Here is a 26,782-nt window from a genome sequence, read left to right as displayed (position 1 = left end):
TAATTAGTCATACTTAACCACTAATTAATTACAATCTAACACTAATTAAATGAGGAATCTTTTTAAACTTATAGACAAAAAAATATTTTAATTTTTTTTAGAGCTGCTCTCCTCCTCAGTGCTCCTCCGATGAGGAGCAACTCCTCGTTTTTCACGAGGAGCAACTGCTCCTCACCTCATCTGAGAAGCAAAGCTCCTCGTTTTTCCAAGGAGCTTCTGCTCCTTAGATGAGGCGCAGTTCCTCATGAAAAACGAGGAGCAGTGCTGCTCCTCAGTTCCGGCGAGGAGGAGCTCCTCCTCGCCGGAAAACGAGTTAAAAAAATTGTAAAAAATACTATAAAATCCTTAGATTTTTTTATTACTATTAATAGAATAAATAAAGTTTTAAAATTAAATTATTAATTTAAAAGTTTTATATGTTAATTTAAAAAATTTGAAAATTTTAAGCATCATTTTAACCTTTTTTCCTTAAAAACCACTTGAAAAGAAAAACCACCCACAAAAACCGGAGAGTGTATCTCACTCTCCGGGGTGAGAGGAGAGGGGTGTTTTTGACCAATTTTATATAAGTGATCTCTTTTTCTAATTTTGGACTTTTTTGATATTTTGATACAAATTCAGAAGTGAAAGTGATCCTTTATTCAAAATTAATTTGTCAAAATATGATTAATTGATCATAATCATTAAATTTTGGAGAGATTCTTAGATAGACTCAGTCCACCACGTCATACGGGACTAAGCTATAACATAATGACACGTCATTAAAATGATGGCAATCTTGTAAATTTGTTTATTACTTATTTACACATTTGAATAATAATATTACAAGATTGCCATCATTTTAATGACATGTCATTATATGATAGGCTTAGTCTACGGATGACGTGGTAGACCGAGTCTACCTAAGAATTTCTCCAAATTTTGTCCATAAAAATTGTTTTTACTTACAAATTAAAGGGACAATATGCTACTTTAGTGTGGGAAAAAAGCATAAAGTTGGGGAGTCAAACTCACATTTATCGCCGTAAGAGTCCATTAGCAGCTGGCAACTGCAATATACAAAGTAATCGAGAATTTGGGGTTGCCTCCAGAAGACGAGCGAGAAAGATGAACGGCGGGCCATCTGGTTTCAGTGAGTTCTCTGATTAATTTGTGATTTTACTTATGCGAGTGACACAGGAATTAATTGGTGGGTAATTGAACAGATAATGCGCCAGTAACCAGAACATTCGTCATCGCTTCTGCCCTTTTCACACTTTCTTTTGGGATCCAAGGTGCCTATACGAAGCTTGGATTGTCTTATCAGGTACCTTTCTTTTTCTTTTTTTCCTTTAAAAGCTTGAATTTTGGTTGAGGAGGCTTGATTTAAGTTACCAAATTTGAAGGAGTTAATTGTTTATAGTCAACCAAGATTCATAATTGAGATGGGTGTAATTCATAATTTAGATTTCTTCACTAAAGTTTGGATAGATTTGTAATTAGATGTAAGCCAACGAGACACTCGATCGAGGTATATAGTTGGTTGGTGATGTTCGTAGTTAAGCAATTTTTGCTTGCTCTTGGAGTTATGGGTTGGATTTCGGATTTCAGCTGTCTGGAACTGTGCATTAGAAAAGCCGGTGTGGTAAACTAAATATGCCTCTGAGGATTTGGTTCTTCGGTTTGCAGCTTAGGGAATTGGATTGGAGCCAAAGTGAATAGGATTCTTCCCTTGTATATGATACTGTCAAAGATTAAGATGCTGACAAGAAATTTCTGTATTCTAGAGTAACGGACTGGTGAAGAGCTGGTTGACGTAAAAACTTCATCTTATACTTGAGGGGCCCAAGGATCATTTCAATTATGATGTGGAAAGTTTGATGGTTGTTGCGGGGAGTACATTCAGTTTATCCCATGGAACTGTTGTCAGCTGCATATTGCAACACCAGATACTAGTACTCAGATGATGACATGGTTGGCCTGATATTTAAATCTGTACCCAAAATAGTGATAGTGGGACTTTTTTTGTTTGTAGAAAAATTATTAGGAGAATCCGTTATTATTGACTCATCAAACAGGACTTGAATCCACAAATCTATAATCGGAACCACAGATATTGCTCAATTAGATATACACTCTTAAGCAGAGTTAAATAATTGACCTTGAAAATGAGCTTGTATTTGACAAAAAGCTTAGCTGTTCAATTGTTACTCTTCAAATATAGGGTGCTTTTCTCATTATTATTTTCGGAGCCAATTCTATATTTGCATGTAAAAATAGAATAGAAGAGTCACCGCTGCAACAGTTTCTTTTCTTTCTAAATTTTTTGTTGAGCTTCTTTTACAGTAATACATACCTAACAGTTGTGAAAGAAGCAACAATTTTCTGCAATAATTGATGAATCTATCCTAACCCTTAAACTTATTATAGATTCATGATTTAGCCCTAGAGAAAATCTCGATCAGTAAAATTGCTTTTAAGCAACTAATTTCAGTTAAAACAAGCAGTTAAACGGAAAAGTAACCCATAATCTCCAATGTTTTTGTTTTGACCCTTGAACACTGTTATACTGGTCAATTTGAAAATGATTGAGAAGTTCAACTACTCGGTTCTTCATGTGTTTTCATTACAAATTCTCAAAATCAAAACTAGGACGCACTTGATTATGTTTTACTTTTCTTTTGTTGCAGGATATTTTTGGAAAGCTGCGTATTTGGAAACTTATTGCTTCAGTTTTTGCCTTTTCATCTACACCAGAACTCCTGTTTGGACTCTATCTTCTATACTATTTCAGGGTCTTTGAGAGACAGATAGGTTCTAATAAATGTTCGGTGAGTTATTTACTCAAGATAACTTAGTCATGATTTCTAATTTGCTTCTGACATGAATTATAAACTGTTGGCATCACAATATTTTCCATCCTCTTTCTACTTCATACTTTTGTTGTCTCATACCCATTTCTTGTCTTTTATGTTTTACTTTTAGTTAGCAATAACTTCCAAATGATGTGTTGTTTAAAAAAAATTCTTGTTTATTCTATTAAACCTTGTTATTCATTTCCCTGTTTGACATGTTTGTTATCCTAAAATTCCATGCTTAAAATATTATCAGATTTCCTTTTTCTTTTACCAATAATAAGGATCAAATCAATGAATTGAATAAGGGGGAAAAGATGAGGCCTTGTGAATCAAATAAACACATAATAATGTATTTTATTTTTCAAGTTTAAAGTTTGGATAGTTTCATAAATTTTATTTCCTTCTAATACCAAATGTCTCTCAATTTTTTCAGGTATTTATTTTGTTTTCTATAGTAGTCTCATTACTATTTCAGGTCCTTGCGCTAGGGCTCCTTAAAGGTATGTGTCACTACTTCATTCTGTTCTATATTTTAAACCTGCTTCTCATTAGTGCCTTTTGAAATATTTGATTTAACCTTAATTGATGAATGTCTAACAACTTTTTTGTTAACTAAATCACTTAGTCCGTCAAAATTTAACCATTTTTTGTACAATGGAAGACGGCCAAGTAGTTTAACTTTGATTTCAATTCTAATGGTCAGGTTTAAAGTGACTAAAAATTATGGTTTTTATTACTCAAACAAAATTTTAATTCCTCTTTAAACCATTTTACCTTCTTCATTCCTTCCCTCCCTGTACCTCCCGCTCTACCTCTGCAGAAAAGGTGGATATTTTTTACATATTTATTTATACAGGATTACCTGGACATCACACAAAGAAATCAGGTAGAAATTACTTAGAACCTATGATCCAAATTGGTGTCTTACAAACCATTATCACGTACCCTGTATGAGCCTAGTCAAGATCAATCAAAAGTTGAGGATAGTTACAGGCTATTTGAAACTTTGAGAGTTTGGTCCATCCATCAGGGATGAGGCGTGTTCATGTGTAGAGTTAGGGGGGGGGGGGGTAAATTAAACAGATGCAAGCTGTGAAAAATAAGTTTATAATGTTAAACAACTTTAACACTTGAAAGTGGAATTAATTGGCTTTACTTCTGACTTGAGTTCATATGGAAATATTGTGTTATCGCTATTAACTGAGGACAGCTTGCAGGTCCAAATTTGTAGTTGGGTTTATGTGTTGATTGAAAAGATTGAAAGATAAGCAACCTACTCAAACATCCATAACCTGTAACTATGATTGCCTTGGAAGCAAAAGAGCTCATGAAAAACAAGTGATGGGAGTGTTTGCATTGCGGGAAACCAAAAGCTGAGAGTGAGAGTTTAACAGGCCTTGCTGCTGATGAATTTACATTAGAAAGTAAAACTTAAAAACATCATTCTACAGTCCTAATTCTATGAGTTTTTGCAATTTCTTAGAAACTAGAAGAGGTAATTAGTTTTCCAGACCAAGCGCTCATAATATATTTTTGAAACATCTAGCTACATTATTCTTGTGAGGTTTACGAAAAAGTCTTTACTTTCTAGAGTCTTAATAGATAGGATCAGCGGCGTTACTGAAATTAACATTCCTGCAGTACTACTCCATATATATTATCAGTACAAGACACTGTCTAAAGCAAGCATCACTCCAGTTTTTGAGTTGCTTTTTTTTCCCCTGCATAATCACCACAAACATATTGGTGAAATTTTCTCTCATTCTGTTTCTTCTTTTCACTTTCTTGTCAATTCTTGCGTTTGTTGTTCTTGTTACTATTGACTGTTATAATTTTTGTTACTTCTTCTTCTTCTTCTTCTTCTTCTTCTTCTTCTTCTTCTCTTCCTTTCTCTATTTCTCTTGATTGAACCATGCTTTTTTGGACTCTGATCTTTCAGACAATTTGTTTTCCATATACAGAGTAATTTTCACGAGTCCTTATATTTAGTTGTGATGCTGATTAAAGTCCCTAAACTTCAATTCATAGTGAAGCCTCGCTGTGATCACCCATCACCTTTGTCATGCTAAGCCTTTATTACCCTGCCACCTCAAATTCCCAATGATACTTTGACCGATATGGCATTAAACAATTAAGGTACAAACGCCAAAGTTCAGGGAATTCAGAGAGATGTTGAACTTTAGGATTAGTAATGAGAATAGAAGGCTTAAGTCCAAGGTCCATGATTGAAATGCACCCCCCTAATAATGAGTTAACACATATGCTTAATCCTTACTTTGGGAAATTAGTGATCATGATAATCTTTACAATATTTGGTAATATGGTCCAGGCGGAAGCCCATGTGCTTTTCTTCCAGCTTGTAGATCCTAATGCTGGAGATGTGATCTGCACCCGTACCATGTACTGTTGATCTAGTTCAATGATTCTAGAGGCACAAGATATACAATAGAAAAAAATATGTTAATCAGCATCCGTTCTTATTGTTTGTATGCTTTTTCCTGATTTTTAAGTTTATTTTAGAGGATTTTACTTAAGTGAAGGCTGATTTGTACTTCATTTGCTTGGACATGTGATTTGATTATTGTTCTTCTTTTTTTTTGCCAAAGATTTGATTATTGTTCATTGCACATTAACATGCATGTTTGGTTTCTGTAGAGCCCACGACAAACCTACTTGCATCAGGACCTTATGGTGTTATTTTTGCTTCATTTGTACCCTTTTTCTTTGATATTCCTGTGTCAACGCGGTTTCGTGTCTTCAGCATCCACTTCTCTGACAAGTCTTTCGTATATCTAGCTGGTCTTCAGGTAAGCTGTGAACATTTAGCGGCTAAGCATTCGATTGAATTCTTATCTTTTTGTCAGATTTCACTTTACATGTGCTGATCCTTGCTTTCTCGAAGAACTAATATCATGTTTGATTTTTCAGCTGCTTTTATCTTCCTGGAAGAGATCCCTCTTGCCAGGAATCTGTGGCATGGTTGCAGGATCATTATACCGTCTTAATCTCTTTGGCATACGGAAGGCCAAGGTTTTACCTGTTGATTTTATCTTTTTTTTTTTGTTATTTTAGCTTACCTAATTTATTTTCTAAATAGTAAATAGCGAATTTCTTCCCCCTTCTTTCTCTCTTTTAACTTTAAGTCAATAAGTGGAATTTTTCCTATTTTCATTAATAATAAGAGTGAAAATTTCATTGAAACTGTTTAGAATGGCAATTGCTCCATCAACTCTACTCTTGTCATATGGTATGTGAAGTTGACAAGGGTCTTACTAGATCTTATATCTGACTGATCTCTTTTACCTATTTCATACAGTTTCCAGAGTTTTTAACTTCATTCTTCTCGCGGCTTTCTTGGCCATCTACGGGAAGTCCACGTGGACCGACAACTAGGAACGTTACAGGGAGTACGCCATCCTACCCAAGTCGCCATGTAGAGGTGAGCGACTCTGCAATCTCATCTCCATAGATCGACTCAAACAATTTTTTCCATCTTTCATGATGCTCTTTAATCTAATGCATCCCAAACTCTTATTCTGATTTTGATTTCAGAGAACCTATCCTGCTCCTATGGCTCCTGCAGAGCCACCAGAAGACTCGATTGCTACTTTGGTTTCAATGGGCTTTGACAGGGACTCGGCTAGACAAGCACTTGTGCACGCCAGAAACGATATAAATGCAGCAACAAACATTCTTCTTGAAGCGCAGTCCCATTAATTCATTTAAGTTCCTGCAGTGAAAATGAGCGAACCCAACTGTCGGAATTGGCGATCTAACAGATGCACCCGAACTGATGACTAGGCTGATATGTTTTCCAGAACTAATCAAGGTGCTCCTATTTTCATTCAGAAGCATTCTGTTTATTTTGAAGTAGTAATTAGGCACCAAAATGACTGAAAGTTAGGATAGTGTACAATTGTTTACACATTATTGGCGAACCTTAATGCAAGTACATAGTTGCTTTTCTCATGGGTGCTGTCTGTTTGTGCAATTGATCTTTTCCGGACATTTATTTGATTATAAGCCTATTTGTGCATTGGTAAAAAGTACTACATTTGTTCTCAAAAGTGTATGTATAACATATTTTAAATTAAAAATACATATATTATATACTTTAATTGAAATTCATGTATCAATAACATCTTAATTTGTTATTCGATATAAAAATCTTTATATACATGATATATACACAAAAAAAAAAACTAATAACAATATTATCCACTTCATCAAATTTATCTATATATATTTGAAAATTCATAAGAAAAGGTATAAATTTTTATAATTTTTTGTTTTACATATGAAAATCAATTTCAAAAATAGCTCTGATACATTTCAAAAAAAAATTAAATACACTATTGAGCCATCAATTATACAAAAAAAATAGAAAAAAAAAAGCAAATAATAATATGTTAATAGATATCATATAATGTATACAAAATACACAAATGGTAGGTTTGTAATACATTATCTATACATAATACATATCAAGATACACAAATATTATATATTAAAAATATATAAATATGGGTATATATATAAAATATATGTTAAAAAACTATTGATCACGAATTATAAATTATTTATTACTAATTTTATTTAATTATGATTTATTGTGATTGTTTATCTTTAACAAATTTATGAAATATCATGACTTATTTAAATATTTTATTTTGATAAAGTTATTATATAAAAATATTTATCATTAATTGTGATAGCTATTGTTTAGAGTTTACTATTGAAAAAATTAATTAATTTTCAATTGTAGTCTGTCAGGTGTTATCAAATTATTAGAAATTATGGCAAGGAGTACATGTCACTTTTTTTACTGCCACATGTCTTTTTAAACTATTGAATGGGTATAAGATGTAAATAATTGCCCTTATTAGATGTAAAGAGAAAATTAGCAGTAAAGAAAAAAATATAATAACTTAGCATTTTTGTAATAATTCACCGTAATTAGCCTACTCCTGTAATTTTTTCCTTTTAGTGAGAGTTGATGCCCCAAGATTAAGAAACAGGAGATGATATAAGAGTGAGATACCACTCCACAAACACGATCTTTGAGTAACCAAAAAAACTATATTCTAGCTTGGGATCAATCTTCACATTGTGTAGGTGTAAATAAATATAGAGAAAATTAGGAATTTACCTAAAATAAGAAAATAATATGATAAAATACCTCAACGCGGAAAAGATATTGAAATTACCTCAAAAATATATTACTTTTGACTTTTTACTCTCCGCATCTTTTTATTTAGGAATTTACTCCTCCTATATAATGATTACCTTTCTCCCAGCTGACAAATTCACTCACAATAACGAGACTTCTTTTTCTCTCTTTTCAAATTTCTCTCTCTGAAAGCTCGTCTTCAAGCTCTCGATTTCAAGTTCGCGATTTCAAGTTCGCGATTTCAAGCTCTCGATTTCAAGTTCGCGATCTCAAGGTAAATAACTGTTTTTACCTATTTTTTTTTAATTTTCAAAAAATTAAATAAGCTGTTATCATTATAATATACGTATTAAGATTATTATGATAATGTATTGATACTTTGGTGATAACTGGCTGAGAATTAAAGTTTGATGTTATCATGCAAGTATATGTAATAAAACTTGTATCTAAATGTATTTATGATAATATGATGATAATTTACTCATACCTTGATGATAACTGCCTGAGAATTAAAGTTAGATGTTATCATGTAATTATATGTAATAATACTTCTATCTGAATGTATTTGTGATAACATGATGATAATGTGCTCAAAAGCTCCTATCTGAATGTATTTTTCATAATATGATGATAATGTGCTGATACCTTGATGATAACTGCCTGAGAATTAAAGTTAGATGTTATCATGTAATTATATGTAATAATACTTCTATCTGAATGTATTTGTGATAACATGATGATAATGTGCTCAAAAATCTCCTATCTGAATGTATTTTTCATAATATGATGATAATGTGCTGATACCTTGATGATAACTGCTGTATAATTACACTGAGCTGTTATCATGTAAGTATATGTGAAAACATGATGATAATGTTCTCAAAGCTTCTATCTGAATTTATCTATGATAACACGATTATAATGTGATGATAACTGCATGAGAATTCGAGTGAGATATGATGACAATATGATAATATTATGATAATCTGATGATACCTTGGTGATAACTGCTTTAGACTCAGCTTATCATATTCGTATCATATATTTATCATAAAGAATATGTGTTAAAATATTATGATGATAATATGATGATAATCTGCTGATAGAATACATTGGTGATAACTGCTTTAGCTTGATGATAAAAGAGTATGATTATCATATTCTTATCATACATTGGTGATAACTGCTACAATGAGTTGTTATCATGGAAGTATATGTAATATAACTTGTATCTTAAGTTATTTGTGATGATATAATAATCTGATGATACCTTGGTGATAACTGCTTTAGACTCAGCTTATCATATTCTTATCATATATTTATCATAAAGAATGTGTTAAAATAATATGATGATAATATGATGATAATCTGCTGATAGAATACCTTGGTGATAACTGCTTTAGCTTGATGATAAAAAAAGTATGATTATCATATTCTTATCATATATTTATCATAAGCTAATCATATTTTTTATAACATGTAGAAAATTGAAAATATTCAAGTCTTAATGCAACATAATAGACAATGGAATGAGGAAGGCAGGTTTATTGACTTCCAAATAACAGGACTTTTATTGGAAATGGACTGCACATTCAAAGATTTTTATGAAATAGTATATCAACGTTTGCTTCTACAAGATAGTGCAGTACAGTTAGATATAAAATTTCTGATACGTGACAATTATCCTCCAATGAAAATTGAAGACGAAGGAAGTCTCAGATTCTATTTAGAGTTAAAGAAGAATGAAAATAATTTCACAAAATATCCAATTTGTGTTGTTATTAATAAAATAGAATCTAGGAAGTTAATGGAATCATCATCATCATCAGCTGCAAACAAAGAAAACAGTTCAAGTTTTGTTTATGAAGACAATACATCACGGCTCTATGATCAGTCATATGGATCAAAAGAAATATCTAACACAAATATGGATATGATTGAATATGAAAACCTCCTATGCGACCTTCAAGAAAATCTTCCAGAACATGATTTTGAAGAAGATATTGCTCCAAACATACAAGTAAATCAGAAAATAGAAGAAGGAGGGATATTCATAGACAAAGAGACACTAATAACAGATATGAGTCTGTATGGATTAGCAGACCATTTTCAATACAAGGTAATATTATATTATATCCTTTTATTTTAATCTTTTTTTTTAAAATACAATAATCTGTTTATCTTTTCTATTATCATATCACTAATTATCATACACATATCATAAATGATACAGGTTGTAAAATCCTGCACAAGACAGTACCGGTTAAAATGCATCGATGATTATTGTGAATGGAAATTTTATGCATCAAGAATTGGACATACCAAAATGTTTCAGGTGCGAACATTCAGTAATAGTCATACATGTTCATTGGAGGTAAGAATGGGGGAAAACAAATATGTCAGCTCAAGAACAATAGCAAAAATCATAAAACCAAATTTGTTGGATGTCAAGACAATTTATACACCTAATGACATAATCAGAGATATGAGAAATGATCATCGCATTAAGTTGGATTACTGGAAGGCTTGGAAATGTAGAGAAATAGAAATGGAGCTTCTAAGAGGAAAACCAGAAAATTCATTTGCTCAACTACCAAGATACTTTTATATGATACAGCAAACAAATCCAGGTTCAGTTGTAATGTTGAAAAAAGATGAGAATAATTCATTTCTCTATGCTTTCATGTCACTGAAGGCATCAATAAGTGGATGGAATCACTGTATTCCTATTATGATTGTGGATGGAACCTTTTTGAAAGGACCATATGGAGGTACTCTTTTTTCAGCTTCAACGCATGACGCAGCTGGTAAGCAAATAATACTTATAATCAAATTATTCATGACTTTATCATTGCATTATCATAATTGTTTCATCCTATAATCTTCTGATGATAATAGAATTAGATAGGATTATCATAATATTATCACAGTATATTTACATTATCACACAATTATCATCTGCTTATCATAGCATTATCATTATCATAATATTATCATATCATTATCATAATATTGGAATAGCATTATCATTATCTTATTTTATTGCATATATTAATTTAATATCATATTATATATTGCAGGAAAAATATTCCCCCTTGCATTTGCAGTTACTGATTCAGAAAATGATGTATCATGGAATTGGTTTTTCACTAACATCAAATCTGTGTTTGGTGTAAGAGAGAAAATGTGTATAATTTCAGACAGACACGACAGCATCAAAAAAGCAATAGAGAGTGTTTTTGAAGGAGAAGTTCAACATGACATTTGCATTTTTCATTTACTGAATAATGTGAAATACAAATTCAAGAAACAACACAAGAAAATTAAAGATCTCTTCATGGCAGCTGCAAGATCTTATACAAAAACAGAGTTCAAAATACATATGGACGAACTACACAAGATCAGTCCAAAACTTACAGAATATCTCAATGAGGTTGGATTGAAAAAGTGGGCAGTATCACATTCTGTGAACAAAAGGTACAATATTTTGACATCTAATACAATAGAGTCATTTAATGCAGCAGTTAACAGAACAAGAGAATTACCAGTTACAATGCTTATGGAATACTTAAGGAACTTGGTTCAAAGATGGAGCTGCAAAAACAAAAATCTTGCTAAAGGAACTTTCACAAAGTTGTCAACTAAATATGAAACTATTTTCAGGGAAAACTACTTAGAATCAATGGAACTCAAGGTAAATCATAAATTAGCTTAAATTCATGGTTATCATCTTAATATCATAATATCATAAACATTATCATCTGACTATCCAAAGCTTATCATCTGACTATCCAAAGCTTATCATCTGACTATCATAAACTTATCATCTGACTATCATAAAATTATCATTGATTTATCATATGTTGAATTTTATCTTCTGGTCATCAGGTTGATGGAACTTCAGATGAATACATATTCAGTGTGATTGACTTGGGAAGTACTTTTACTGTTAACATGAAGGATAGGACTTGCACATGCAACAAATTTCAAGTAGATATGCTTCCTTGTAGGCATGCTTCTGCTGTATGCTATGACAAGCATCAAGACCCACATGAATACTGCTCAAATTACTTCACAAATGAAAAGATGCTTGCTACATATGAAGAAGTTGTATACCCTGTAAATAAAGAAGACACATGGGATATACCTACTGAGGTAGAAAATTATATTGTCTTACCTCCGGTTGGCAGAATTAAAGCAGGAAGGCCAAAGAAGAGAAGAATAAAAGGAGTAGTAGAGCATCAGACACAGAACAGGTGTACAGCTTATGGACATAATCGTAAAACTTGTAGGAAGCCAAAAAAGAAATAGAACTGCTATTATGTAAAGATTTGAAAGATTTGAACTGCTATTATGTAATTGAAATATTCCATTTCATTTTTTCATTTAATAAAAAATTTAACAATTCAAAAATTATTATCATACACTTTTCATTTGTAAAATTGTTTGGAGTAGTAATCTGTAAGAAAATCTTACAATTATCATAATAATAAATGATGAATATTTTGATTATCATATACTTGTCATTTAATTATCATACACTTATCATGAATTTGGAATAATAATCTGTCAAAAGTTTTAAAAATATGTTATCATATGCTTATCATATTATAATATACTTTTTAAAGATGTTATCATTTTAAAATCATACTCATATCATACACTTATCATGTTAATATCATATAATTCTCACATGAGTAACATACTAATTATCATAAACTTTTCACTATCATACACTTTTTCATTTGTAAAATTGTTTGGAGTAGAAATCTGTAAGAAAATCATACAATTATCATGATAATAAATGATAAATATACTAATTATCATACACTTATCATGAATTATTGTCATAAATTTGGAATAATAATGTCTAATAAAAAGTTTTAAAAATATGTTAGCATATCCTTATCATGAACTTATCATACACTTATCATGTTAATATCATGAACTTATCATGTTAATATCATATAATTCTCACATGATTATCATAAACTTTTCATTTGATTGTCATACTGATTATCATACACTTATCATGAATTATCATATACTTATCATTTAGTTATCATTTTAGTTATACTTCCATAATTATATATCAGAAATTTAAACAAAAAAAATTAATTGACATAATACCATCAGCAACATTCAAAAATCATTATAATAAACAAACTATCTTGTTTTACTAACATACATGAAAGATTAACATTAAAAAATATTCAATATGAAGACAATTCTGAATACTCTTCACTTCATTCAAATCTCTTGTATCACATCCTTAGCATATAGTAATCTGTAAAAAAAAAAAATTACAGGTTCAAATATACTAATTATAATATATGCGTGATCACTGTACTTCATATTATCATATAACTATCATGAAAGTAGTCATATAAGAAAAATATAATTATCATACACTTATCATATCATAATAAAATCAAATCCTTCCTTAATAGTATTTACAAAAAAAAAAAAATTTGTCAAACATTACTAAAACTGTAAAAACAAATCAACAAATGTACAACAAAAACAAAAATTACAATTCAATCAGATACATAACCACTCTTGTTCTTCCACCTACCATACATGAACAGATTAACTGCATATCTGTTACGTATTTGTTTAATACGAAGAGCCTTCGGAATACGCTTCCTTTCAATCAAATATTCGGCAAAAGCAGTAGCATACACACCACAATCTCTGCATGTATTTTAAAACACAATATAAGTATCTAATTAAACTTAATAAATAAAAAACAAAACAGAACTTAAAAATCAAAGAATCTTACGAATTTTCTTGAACAGGAAGGTCATCCATAAAAGCTACAGCAAATGGATCAGTTGTTTTCTTGCCAACATAATAAACTGAGTTGAAGTTGATATCAGTACGATCGTAAAATCCAACATAGTTCAAAATTAATGGCAATAACGTTGAATATGCAGTCATAGCTTCGCGTACAGGCTCATCATATAGCAGATTCCTAGAAGAATTATACACATAGAAGCATCTTTCATCAAAACTCAGCTTGGCAAGAATAAAATGATCTTTAAATTCGCCATCAATTTTAAGATGAACTGAAAAAAGTATGAACTTCAGATCGCCCCATGCCCTCTTATAAAGTCCATCCTCTCCAACTATAAAATTATATATTGCATCAAACTGAGGCAGATCAGTGACTTTTTGATTCTCGAGGTAGAGTCGATATCCATTCTGCACATACTGATCAAACCAATTTCCACAAACACTATAGCTGTTGTTCAGAAAAATACACTTCTTTCGCAGGTACGTAAACAGACAATCAATATGCTGAAACAAAAAAAAACAAACAAATTGAATATAAAGATAATAATAACAATACCATAAAACTAAATAACAGTACATATTCCTTAACATGATATTATCATAAACCAATAAGTAATATTATCATAAACTTATCATAAAACAGAAGTATGATAATATTAACAATAAAATCATAAAAAATATTTAGTATCATAACCTTATTATCATATTATCAATAAACATAATAATGATTGAATTCACCAAATATATTACATTATCATAACCCAATTATAACATTATCATGATATTATCATAAACTTATCATAAAACAGAAGTATGATAACATTAAAAATAAAATCATAAAAATATTTAGTATCAGAACATTATCATCATATTATCAAATAAACATAATAATTATTATGATTGAATTCACCAAATATATTACATTATCATAACCCAATCATAAAATTATCATGTAGTTATCAAATATATACAAATAATAATAAGTTGAATAAATTTTACTTACACTCGATTCCAAATAACCACCAGGTGTATTCAAAATATGGAAGAAATCTTTTATAGTAATTTCCTCTCCACCAAGCCTAAATCCTGGGCGTAATATCTTTTCTCTTGGATAGTAAATTTCATTGCTGGAAAATACAAAGTTAGTATTTAAAGCAATTAAACAAATGAAAAACATGATAACAAAAAAACTTACGTTGGATGTTTTCTCCTATACGTGTTAGTTTCAATCCAGTCATTAAACTCAGAAAGCCAAAATTGGTTGCACATATCATGAACACTTTCCATCAACAAAGGACAATGATTTGTAAAAGTCAGCCCCATTGATTTAACTTTATCTGCCGAGTCTAAATTTCTTATTCGCTCAATCAATGCAAATTCAGCCGGTACATCAACCTGAACTGCTTTCCTTTTAAAAACAAGCTGTTACAATAAAACAGTAATAAATTATAAATAAAATAAATAAAAAGAATGCCATAATTAAATATTTGTAATAAAATAAAATATATTACTTTTGGTCTACTTTTTGCAACAGGAACTGTGTCGTCATTTTTATCTGCAATTTTAGGTGAAACAGGCTTTACAGCTAAAACAGCCGATTCATTCAACTTTTCCTACATAAATAACAGAACACACAGTAAAAACACAACTTAACAAAAACAAAAACAAACTAACAAAACTAAATTCATTTTATAAATACCTCAGTTGGAATATAAACAGACAACGAAGCAACAACATTTGATACATCTGACTCCGCAGCAGCAAGATCAGCTATCTCATCAGATTCATTTACCTTCTCTAAAGGAATCTTATTAGAAGGAACAGCCAAATCAACCTTTTCAGAATTAGCATCAACCGGAGTTAGCAAAAACTCATCGCTACAAACATCAGCAAGCTTATCAACTTCATCTTGCACCAATTGATCTAACATGGTTGGTTTAGAAGTATCAACTTCAGAAGCATCCTTATTGACATTCTGTAAAATCACAAAAATATTATTATCATCATATTATCATCATATTATCAGCACATTATTATATCAAATAAAACACTCATAATAAACATTATCAGAAATTTATATAACATGATTATACCTCAGTACAAGAATCTTTTAATCCCACTTCAATTCCTCTACCAACTAAATCAAAGCCGGATTGATCACCAACTTCATCAAAATAACCATCTTGTTCCACAAACAATTCAAATCCAGGCTGTTTTCCATAAACCTTACTCACACCTCTACTACACGTAGGAATAGACACAACATCACCAGAAACAGGTGTGACTACATCATTAACCTCAGAATCAATCTGTACACAGACATAATTTATCAAAAATATTGAACAAATATAATAATATTATCATCATATTATCAACACATTATATTATCATACATTTATCATCTAAAATACTCTTGTATTATAATATATTATCATACTATCATCATATTATCATCACATTATATGTCCATAGAAAAAATTACCTTCGCACTCTCTAATGCAGAAACGTGCTCTTCATTCAATTTATCATCAGCAGCAGGTTTGATCTGATCATTACCCTCAGCATCAATCTATAAAACAGAAATTTTATTGCAACGTCAAACAAACAACAGCATCATAATAATAACAATAACACTAAAACGAATATTAAAAACACAAGATTAAATTAAAAAATTTACAATTCTGCTCTCTAGTACAGCAACGTGCTCAGCGTTGGCTTGATCATCAGCAACAGGTTGCATATGATAATTAACATCTGCATCAATCTGTAAAACAGACACATAATAGCAAAAAGATCAAGCTAACAAACATTATCATCATAATATCATGAAAAAACCATACACTTATCATATATTTAACATAAACTAAAGTAACAAAAAAATAAAAAAATAAATATACCTTTGCAATCTCAAAATCAGAAACATGCTCAGCATTGTATTTAACAATAGTCTGTAATCAGAGACAAAACAATAAAAATATTAATCAAACAAACATTATTATCATATTATCATGGTATTATCATAATCATATTATCATAAACTTATTAACACTATAAGACATTATCATTATATTATCATGCTATTATCATGTTATTATCATGTTATTATCATGATATTATCATGATAATATAATGCAATCTCAAAATCAGAAACATGCTAAGCATTGGATTTAACAATAGTCTGTAATCAGAAACAAAACAATAAAAAAATTAATCAAACAAACATTATCATCATATTATCATGGTATTATCATAATCATATTATCATAAACTTATTAACACTATAAGACATTATCATTATATGATCATAATATTATCATGTTATTATCAGATATTATCATGTTATTATCATGATATTATAATGATAATATACTGATAAAATAATAAAAAAAACATAAAATGTACCTTTCCACTCTCTGAATAATAAACTTTCTGCACATTCTCACTTTCATGTTCGATGTATTCATCAGAAGAAGTATCATTGTTACTCTCACCACCAGAATCTTTCTCATTTCTAATAGAATACTCAGCAGAATCATCATTTTCAAACTTGTCCTCAGCAGACTTCTCATTTTTACTCTCTTCCTCAGCCATCTTAGTCACATCTTCAGCAGGTTTATCATTTTTAACCTCTTCCTCAGCCAATGTAGTCACATCCTCAGCCAATGTAGTCACATCCTCAGCAGACTCAGCATCTTCCCTCTCATCATCGACAGATTTAGTATTTCTAATCTTTTCTTCAACATAATTGCAACTTTCAGTCTCTTCATCGGAAGAATTGTCTTCTTCATGACCATCAGAAGAGTGAACCTCACTATCAACATTATCAGACTACACATAAAATGAAAAAACTTGTTAAAGTTATATTTAAAATGAAAACATAATATTATCATACATTTATCATTTAAAAAAACGCATAAGCACGTACCTTTACAGATTTATCATTGAAAATGTCAGCTAATTGATTAGTTTCAAAACTCTCTATGCAATCATAAATCTGTTTTCTGACACCTAACTCCATATCAGAATACTCAATTCCACTATCAAAGACCAAATCTTTCAATTCATTAACAAACTTCATGCAAGCAGACTTCGCCACTTCCAAAATACTATCACCCTCAGTATTAACAGCAACAGCTTCCTCTTCTTTAAAGACAGAATCTTGATCATTCAGTCCAGACACAATATTTCACTTAATTCATAAGCAGTGGCTTTAATGTTTGAACTTGATATAACCTACAATATACAATAAAAAATCACTAACTAACAGTACACAAAATTAATCAAAATTATAATAAAACAAGATATTTATACCTTTTCATTTGGATCATCAAAAACTTTGAAATCAAAGTTTTGAATCTTTCTCATATCCTTCAGACTCCAACGCATAAATCGAGGATACGCAGCAGCATTATTCAACGAACACAAAAAAGCAGGCACAGTAGTCAGAGTTTCATAGAACCAAAATTGAATGGCATAAGGAAAGCCATACAATCGATAAAATGTAGCTTGTTTTGATGCCTGCAGCAAGGTCCAAAACTTGTTCTTGGTAGACTGAACAAATAAATCAAAAGAACAAGCCTTGCCAACTTTTCCAACAAACCGGAGATTCGGAGCAATTAAAAGATCAAAGTTCTGCAATAAACAAATAATATATTCACATGTCAGTTACATTATCATAGTATAATCATAACAATACAGGTATATAATGATCACATTATCATACATTTATCATAGTATATAGTACGATATTTATATTATTATACAGTTATCATACAGTTATTATGTAAAAAATATTATCATTATAATATATATATATATATATTATCATAAAGGTATCATTTAAAAACTTAACATATAAATATTACAAAATAAATTAAAATTATCAACGATATCATCATATTATCATACAAATGATAATATCATAAGCAGTAGAAACAAAGTATAAACAGAAACTTTATCAAAAATTCCAAATGTATCATATTATATTTACATTATCATAAAATTATAATTAGATTATCATTTTTATAAATCAGAAAACTATACCAGAAAACACAGATTATCATAACAGTACCATCAACTTATATAACAAAATAAAAAACTGTAATTAGAGTAAAACATGTATTATCATATCATTATCATACAAAATGATATTAACATAACAAATCTGATTATCAATCAAAAATCAAAAAAACGTATTATTTTTACATTATCATACAATTATCATAAAAAATTATGTTATTAAATAAAAAAATAAAAACAAAAAATAGATAGTAATATTACTACAATCGACTAACAAAACAAAATATTATAATATCATCATATTATCAACTACTATAAACAACATTATCATAAAAGTATCACAACTTAGATACAATTTTATACCTGAGTAGAATCATTTTTATTCAGATTATCACTTCCAAGCCTTCTCATCTTAATGTCTCTTTTAACCACAACATGTTCTGCTTTCCTTTTACCACATACAGATTTTTTAACTGCTCTCCTCTTCATTCTTGATTTTTTCTCAGTCTTACAAACAGGAACTTCATCTGCATGTAACATTTTGATTCTTAAACTTTTTCGAACTGGAGAATTAGCGACATTCTCCACTTCATTATCAACAGTGACAGGCCTTTTCATTTGTCTAATGATTTGAGTTACTGTTTTATTCAAATCGGAATCACTCATGATGTCAGATTAACTGAAAATAAAACACAAATCAGTTATAATCAACACAATACAAAGAGAAAATCAACAAATATGAACAAACAATTGAAAAATTTAAATAAAAAATAAAAAAAAATGCCTAAAAAACCTAAAAAACGATTACAGACAAATTAATTGAAAAATGTAAACATTACTCACCAAACGCATTGATAAGATTCAGAAAACACAGATATATCAATGAGAACCAGAAACGAAGAATCAAAATCGATGAAGAAAAGAAGAAAATGGAAGACGAAGAAACGGGAATAAAGCGAGAATTGGAAAGAGAATGAAAGAAAAGAGAGGGAAGAGTGATAACTGCTCACGGAGTAAAAACATAAATATTTAAAAACTGGGAGTATAAACATAAATGGGTTGGGTCATTAAAATAAAAAAAACCGCCCATGTAGGTAAAGACAGATATGTCCATAAAATAGAGAGTAATTTCAGTATCTTTTAATCACTGAGGTATAATCTGTAAATATTTATAAAAAGAGAGTATTTTTTCTAATTTTCTCATAAATATAAGCCAAGCTTAATATTTTCTCTCTTCAAGCAAAACACTGCTTAAAATGATATCAAATTATATTCTATAAATACAGACCAACCATGACCTCAACTTCATATTCTCCGGCTCCCCAGATCCTCCGCGTTCGACAGATTTACCCCAGATTAACACAATATTCTTTGTCATCTCAAGTTTTTTATTAAGATTCTGGGGTGTCTTTATGCAATGACAAGTAAAGCAATCTGACAAATATTAGACACTGCTGATGTCCACTCGGCTCTTATGAAGCTGAAAGGCAGGCGTAATCCAACTTCCGCAGCTGCACTGGATACCCGACCAGTTGAAGTATCCCAAGCGAGCTTCACAATGAGCACATGACAGCTTTCCCTCTAATGCACCTTCTTCAACTACAAGGAAAGGAGTTATTATCATGGGAACACAAACCATAGTAGCCATAATACATGATTCCATTTAACAATATATGATTTAAGGTACATAAAGACCAGAGACTAGTCTAAACATAGCGAGTTCTATATAATCTGGATAATCAAAATACTGATGAAAAAACCATGCATCTGGGCAAAAGGTAGAATTTTAAAAGTGGCAGACAACTTTGCACCAAGAATCGACCCCTGCCATATTAAAATACCTGAATTCTCTATGGAGTTTCAGGAAATCTTTTCCATAAAGTTCCATATTTTCTAAGAAGTTTCAGTTTATTATGAACCCTTAAGGGAGGTGCAGAGATCTAGTAAGTTTTAGATATACATATAAATATATATATACCTGCTGTCATCCACCGCAGAGGCTCGAGAAAAATAGATGAGCATTCTGGCTCATCAGACTTATTGAAGGGATTGCCACTTTTTCGCTTGTTCCATGTAAATGATGTTTCGCCTTCTCCTGGAACATGATCTACCACATTCTCCTGCAATGCAACAAGTCTTCGGCATTTCTTACAGCGGTATGCAGTTGTAAGCTTACTTTCACCATTTGAAGATGCGTCTGAGGAAACACCAGTAGCCATGCCAGGATCAGCTCCAAATTTAGAACTGTCTATCTTCTCCCCCCGGTTATATGAATCACCTGAGATCATCAGTCGCATAATTTTGTTAGATGTCACAATAATATATCAATGGTCAACAATAATTTAATGCCACATGGAAAATGGCAGATTGCGAAAAAGAAAAAAAAAAGATGCAACAAGCATTAAACATACAGGATTTAGTAATTACAATAATATTTAATGCCAAAACATAAAAAGAATGACATTTTCCATTATTCATAAGTCAGCATAGGACCAAATGCATCAAGTCTTTATGCTAAGCTCATGCAAACTATATAAACTTTTTAAACTAGCAAAAATGCTCAACACTTAAAAGCCTAATACCCTAACCACATCATAGATCTATCATCCAGCCTAAGCCAGAAACAATCTCTTCATTCATCATATCTCAAAATTCTATCAGCTGCACATTAAAATCAACTGTTTCTCTACTTGGGCTAGAAACACAAAATCATTTCGATGTAGGGGATTATTGAACTCACAGCTATAGAATGCCCTAACACCAAAATTGTATAACACACAAACAATGCCCTTTTGTCAAAGACAAGGGTATTGAGTGTGGCATTGGAAAAGGATATATGATACCTAATAAATTCAACCACTGAGCAGAATTTTACATTAGGTCTAAGAACAATCACTCCAACAAACAAGTAGCTAGAAAGTAGAAACAGCGTACTTAATTTTCAAATAATAAAACACTGTTGATAATGAGAGACGGAGATGAAATATTTTACAATGCATATGTTGTCTTTGGACAGATAAAGAGTGACAAATACAGCAACCTTTCATATGAGTTATTGAATTTGGCAAAGATCAGCTGTAGAGACTGAAGAATCTTTAGACACAATTATCCACTTTCAGCTTTCAGTTTCTTTTGAAGCCTGGAAACTATGTTCATTCGTTATATAAATCAAATTTAAATATACTTCTTTAACTTGTTTTGGATAGTTATACGGCTGAAGCATTTTCTTACTAAAGTTTTGTCTCTTTTTATCATGAATTTGTCTTTTACTTAATAAAATTTATGACAGGATGAAAAACTTAACAAGAGACGTATAGGTAAGGAGATACCATAAGAAACATATTGTACTAAAGAAAGATAAAACTTATCAAAATTAAAGAATGGATAAATAAAGTCAAAGAAAGAAAGAAAATAATAAAAAAAAGGTAAAGACTTAAAAATTTCCCAAAGAAAATGCTAATTAAAAATTTGAAAAAATAAGAGCGAAAAACAAACTAAAACATTACAAACCAGCTAAAGCAAAAAAAACAAGAAGAAAATAGAAAGTCATTTCATGTGCAAAACTAAGAAAAAAAAAAGGAAAAAAAAGCCATTCAGAGGGAGAAGCTGGGATCTGAATCCTAGCATCCAGCTGAAAGACATTGAACTGAATATAGTTATTAAATGCGAAAGGCGACCCGAGGAGACAAGGGGTCCTAAAGCCTGAAGGGCAAGGCGCAACGCAATGCGAAGCCTTTTGGAAGATAATTAAAAAAATTAAACTTTGTCCTCCAAGGGTCAGTCCAACCATTGAATTTTCTAATTGGAGAAATCTCAAATTTGAATAAGAAACTCTTCTTTTTAATTGGAAAAATCTCAAAATTTGAATATGAAACTTTTCTTTTCAGTTTTCTACATAACATTTCCAGATAATTAGCCTAGTTTTTGCACATAAAGACCTCTTGAAGATCTTGCACAGAGAACTTGTAAAATTACTCAATTTTCTAGATGTTAAAGAAATGTTTTTATTTTAATTTCTTCTATACACTAAACTTTTATATGCTTTTCTACTTTTAATACTTCAAATACATGTTATCTTGCTCTTTCTCAATATTTTTTGATAGAACTCAAATTCCTTGACACTTAACTATGTTTTATCTAACATAGTTCTTCCATAAATGTTTGTTTGGTTTCATTTTGATTACTTTACCAGAACACTGAATTTGTTTTTTTAAGTCATGTAATAAAACAAATTACAGAGAACCTTTTCCTGTTTCAAGTCCTAAATTATGTGAATTAAGCACAATCTCCAGATCTCAAGCTTTCCATTATTGGGAGAATATGTTTGTTCTGCATGTATTTTCGTGTTTCCAGTTTTTGAAATGAAGTGGAAAAAAAAAACAAAAGAGCTAAAATATTGTCTTGCAGCTAATGAAGGTAAAAGGTTCTCATGGCACATTATATAACCCTGGACTTAGTTAGGTTAGAACAGTCAACATAATAATTTTAAGAGTAATTTCATTTTTGGCTTGGATGTCATATTCCTCTTTGCATATGTATGTGTTTCAGAACCATTTTTATGTGAAACTACCACATAGTAGGCCACGCATAGAATGGAGAATGGAGACAGAAAATGAACATATACCCAATACTTTCAGACGAAAGCGCTTGTAAATGGAACTCTCATGATTGACCTTGAAGCCCATTTCCTCAAACATTTTCAACTGCATTAGGGAGAGAATAAGTATTAAATGATGATGTTTTGAGGACATTGCAAAGTTATCCTTAGAAACAATACACAACACAGTCCTGATATCATAATGTATTTGTTACATCACCTGATCAAGAAAGCCATCATTGGGGCAAACAAATTCACAGCTTTGCTTTAGAGATTCAATAGCATCTGCAAGAATACAAAAGACAAAAGTGAAAAGAAAAATAAGTGTGGAAACAAGATATGGATGTGTTGATCATTGGAAAACAGACAGGCCGTCAACTTTTAGGGTGCAGATAGCAAAGGCTATAGATGCATATACCAATTTGCTGACCCAAAATGCTTCAAATAAAAGATGAATTTGTCGAACCTTCTTGAGATAGTTGTTCAGTTCTCATCAAATACGCTGTAATAATTGCTGCACTGCAATGAACAAATGCAAAGAAGGGAGTAAACCCTTGGGACTTTATAGCGAGTATGCTAGAAAAGCTATGACAATGTAGGCCTGTTCTCGAAAGTTACAATCATGTATTTCTAGCTAAATGCATTTAAGGATATAAAATAAAATAACAATTTGCATTCACTGTTTTAAATAAGTAAAATAATTCATATATTTGGGCATGACAACTAAAATTCCCTTTGAACTATCCTTATCCTTCCCCTCCCTACATTAAAAGTTATTTTACCTTCTTTCAGGAGTCAGCACATTAAAAAAATCCCTCAGAAATTTACCAAGACTCGAATGAACTCAACTCATTAAGCATGAATACCAAGCAATTGAATATATCTCTAAACAAGAAAAAAGGACTCATTTTCCTTTTTCCACTACTGTTGTTATATGACAAACAGTTGTATCAATCTGAATAGTAGGATTTATAAAAGCAATGAAGAGGAAGAAATAAATTTATTGACCGACACATTTAACTGGCTCCCAGTTACACTAGAGTTTTTAATAAATGCTGACTCTCAAAGAACATAGCAATAGCCTAAAATAAACAATCAGGGAAATGTAAAGTTTATTTAAATCTTAAAGATTTCATCCTTAACTGTTTTCTTGTTCCTACTCTAGATTTACCCTTGGTGCCAAAGGAAAGAAAAATGTTGACAAACTCTATGTTCTCGTTTTACATATGTATCATAAGCTTGAATAGCATACTCAAGTTCTATTTAAATCACTCTTATGAGTGATCATACACCATAATAAAGAAGATGCAGAAAAAAAAACCAAACATGAAGAAATATCGAAATGACAATAACTAGCCTAAGTCGAACAATAAACCCACAAAACATGCCCCTAGTTATTTAATTGAATCTGGAGTAGAAAAAGAAAATACCTTCTCGACACACCAGCGAAGCAATGCACCAATACAGAACCTTCTTTTCTACTCTGATCAATGAAATCCAAACAAATGTCCAAATAATCCAGCAAATTTTCACTTTCCATATCTCTAATAGGCACGGCCATCCTCACTAGCTTCAAATCCTTGCCGGCATGCTCCAGTGAGTACAAAAGCTTATTTGGCAACAAAGAACTCTTCGACGCAGCACCCAATTCTACGTCAGAAGCTGTCTCTTCAGATTCACCCACATAAACCTTCTTAATTTCCTTGGCAGGAATGGTAAGGCCACTACGCCATTCGGAAAAAAATGATATTGACGGGGAGCTCAAAATTGATAAAATATGTGTAATCTCACTACTTCCATTTTGGAGAACCTCTGCCGAATCACTAATGTTGCCGATAAATAGATTCTCTCGGACAAGGTACGGCATCAGAACCCACAACGTGACGCTGATTCACAATCTAGTTACGAAAAAGATTATGATAAGTAAATGAATTTCATTTTCTTTTGAACTTTTCGTGTTTAAATCATTAAATTCGCTCTTTCGTTTTGTAAAAAAATTAAAAATTTGTTTAAATTCACTCTTTCATTCCCCTCAATTTCTCTCTAATTTGCAAAAACTGGAAATGTCAAGTTCACTTGTTTTTCTCTGCTAAAAATTTAACAATCCTAAAAAAAATCTTTTGTGAGCTATACTTATCATTATTATTAATAATAAACATGTAAAACAATCAAAAACACTAACTAATTAGAACTCTAACAAAGCATTCTAATAAGAAAATCATAATCACATAGTAATAAAAAAAGAACAAAAGCGTTCATTTGAAGATTAAATTGTACAATCTAAGAGGGAAAAAATTAAAAAAATTAATATCTGACCTCAAAATTTTATGGAATGGAATATTCTCTGTCTCCGTTTTGGCTCTTCTTTTTCTTTCTTCAGATTTTTATCTCTTCGCTCTTGGTAATTTGATTTGATCTAATATAAGGCTGGGGTTTTGCACGTGCGATTACTTGATTGGGCACGTGCCGAATTGCTTTTTGCGCTTTTTACGTGGCATCTTTACTTTAGAGTTAGACTGTTACTTTTTTTTTTTGATAAGAAAAGTGATTCTATTAAATCAAATCAAGAGCGGTTACAGTTGTGAAAAATTTATAAAAATACAAAACTACTCCTGAAGATCTGAAATGGATCTAGCATATTGTGTAAAAAGGTGCGCTGCCTAATTCGCAGATCGACTCACGAAAACAAACTTAACATAAATTAGAGCAGTCCTCCACAAGTAATTCGGGATCTGAAAGAGTTGGATTTTTGATTTCCACCACTTCCATGGCGTCTGATTTCACAACGATTTTATCTCGACCCTTGAGCCAACTCAAAGCCTCCCTAACTCCCATTATTTCTGCCATTCTCGGAGAGTAGGAAACCAACTAGCTGTTAGTACACGCTTGAACAATATTACTGTTTACACCGGCCCAAAAGGGTGCTGAGTCAGGAGTTTCAAGTGGGCTTACAAGGGTGTCAGGCCCAAAAGAAAGCCTTTTTATTATTGCCTTTTCTGTTTTATTAGGAGTTTGTAGCTCATTAGGAGTGATTTTCTTTTAGAGTCTTAGTCCTAGTTAAATTAGGAATTTTGATTATGAGGAGCTATATATAGCTCAGAGCTTCATTATTTTTGTATCAACAAATCAATCAATCAAAAACCAAGCCCAGTGCTTTTTATCTCGCAATCTCCGGATTGTTTTAATTTAGGAGTAGTTTTCGGTATTAATCTCGCCTGAGTTTATAACTCCCAGATTATTACTTGTTAGATCACGTGGTTAAGTGTTTTTAACCAAACAAGCCCTGCGAATATCTACATAGGTTCGTTAAAGTATCAAACCTCAAACCGATCCCGATTATAAATTCAAAGATTCGAGTCCGGA

At 31.0% G+C, this 26,782-nt stretch overlaps 5 protein-coding genes across 5 annotated transcripts; 2 read left to right on the top strand and 3 right to left on the bottom strand.

The window, feature by feature from the left end:
* Positions 1–979: 979 nt before the first annotated feature.
* On the top strand, positions 980–6,806 carry LOC126676191 (rhomboid-like protein 20). Its single transcript, XM_050370346.2, has 8 exons — positions 980–1,132; positions 1,206–1,306; positions 2,670–2,810; positions 3,271–3,337; positions 5,493–5,644; positions 5,766–5,867; positions 6,154–6,276; positions 6,390–6,806. The coding sequence occupies exons 1-8, from the start codon at positions 1,108–1,110 to the stop codon at positions 6,552–6,554; spliced, it is 876 nt and encodes a 291-aa protein (XP_050226303.1). The 5' UTR covers positions 980–1,107; the 3' UTR covers positions 6,555–6,806.
* A 2,708-nt stretch (positions 6,807–9,514) lies between these two features.
* On the top strand, positions 9,515–12,318 carry LOC126678336 (uncharacterized). The gene is made up of 4 exons (XM_050373239.1): positions 9,515–10,126; positions 10,241–10,814; positions 11,088–11,701; positions 11,896–12,318. The coding sequence occupies exons 1-4, from the start codon at positions 9,515–9,517 to the stop codon at positions 12,316–12,318; spliced, it is 2,223 nt and encodes a 740-aa protein (XP_050229196.1).
* Positions 12,319–13,425: 1,107 nt separating this feature from the next.
* Positions 13,426–17,956, bottom strand: LOC126676188 (uncharacterized). Its single transcript, XM_050370343.1, has 12 exons — positions 17,729–17,956; positions 17,206–17,631; positions 16,701–16,751; positions 16,481–16,567; positions 16,286–16,372; positions 15,897–16,112; positions 15,503–15,778; positions 15,315–15,416; positions 14,999–15,225; positions 14,807–14,930; positions 13,790–14,307; positions 13,426–13,701 (listed from the first exon to the last, which is right to left on the bottom strand). The coding sequence occupies exons 1-12, from the start codon at positions 17,879–17,881 to the stop codon at positions 13,545–13,547; spliced, it is 2,424 nt and encodes an 807-aa protein (XP_050226300.1). The 5' UTR covers positions 17,882–17,956; the 3' UTR covers positions 13,426–13,544.
* On the bottom strand, positions 17,939–19,836 carry LOC126676192 (uncharacterized). The gene is made up of 3 exons (XM_056105456.1): positions 19,186–19,836; positions 18,115–18,435; positions 17,939–18,036 (listed from the first exon to the last, which is right to left on the bottom strand). Exons 1-3 carry the CDS (start codon positions 19,486–19,488, stop codon positions 17,971–17,973), a joined length of 690 nt encoding a protein of 229 aa, XP_055961431.1. The 5' UTR covers positions 19,489–19,836; the 3' UTR covers positions 17,939–17,970.
* Positions 19,837–19,913: 77 nt separating this feature from the next.
* LOC126676189 (uncharacterized) lies at positions 19,914–25,840 on the bottom strand. Its single transcript, XM_050370344.2, has 7 exons — positions 25,736–25,840; positions 24,850–25,317; positions 23,886–23,938; positions 23,640–23,704; positions 23,447–23,525; positions 20,801–21,100; positions 19,914–20,421 (listed from the first exon to the last, which is right to left on the bottom strand). The coding sequence occupies exons 2-7, from the start codon at positions 25,284–25,286 to the stop codon at positions 20,267–20,269; spliced, it is 1,089 nt and encodes a 362-aa protein (XP_050226301.1). The 5' UTR covers positions 25,287–25,317; positions 25,736–25,840; the 3' UTR covers positions 19,914–20,266.
* Positions 25,841–26,782: the final 942 nt, after the last annotated feature.

Source organism: Mercurialis annua, linkage group LG4 (assembly GCF_937616625.2).
Source record: "Mercurialis annua linkage group LG4, ddMerAnnu1.2, whole genome shotgun sequence".
Classification (NCBI taxonomy): Eukaryota; Viridiplantae; Streptophyta; class Magnoliopsida; order Malpighiales; family Euphorbiaceae; genus Mercurialis; species Mercurialis annua.
This window is presented reverse-complemented; position numbering and strand designations above follow the sequence as displayed.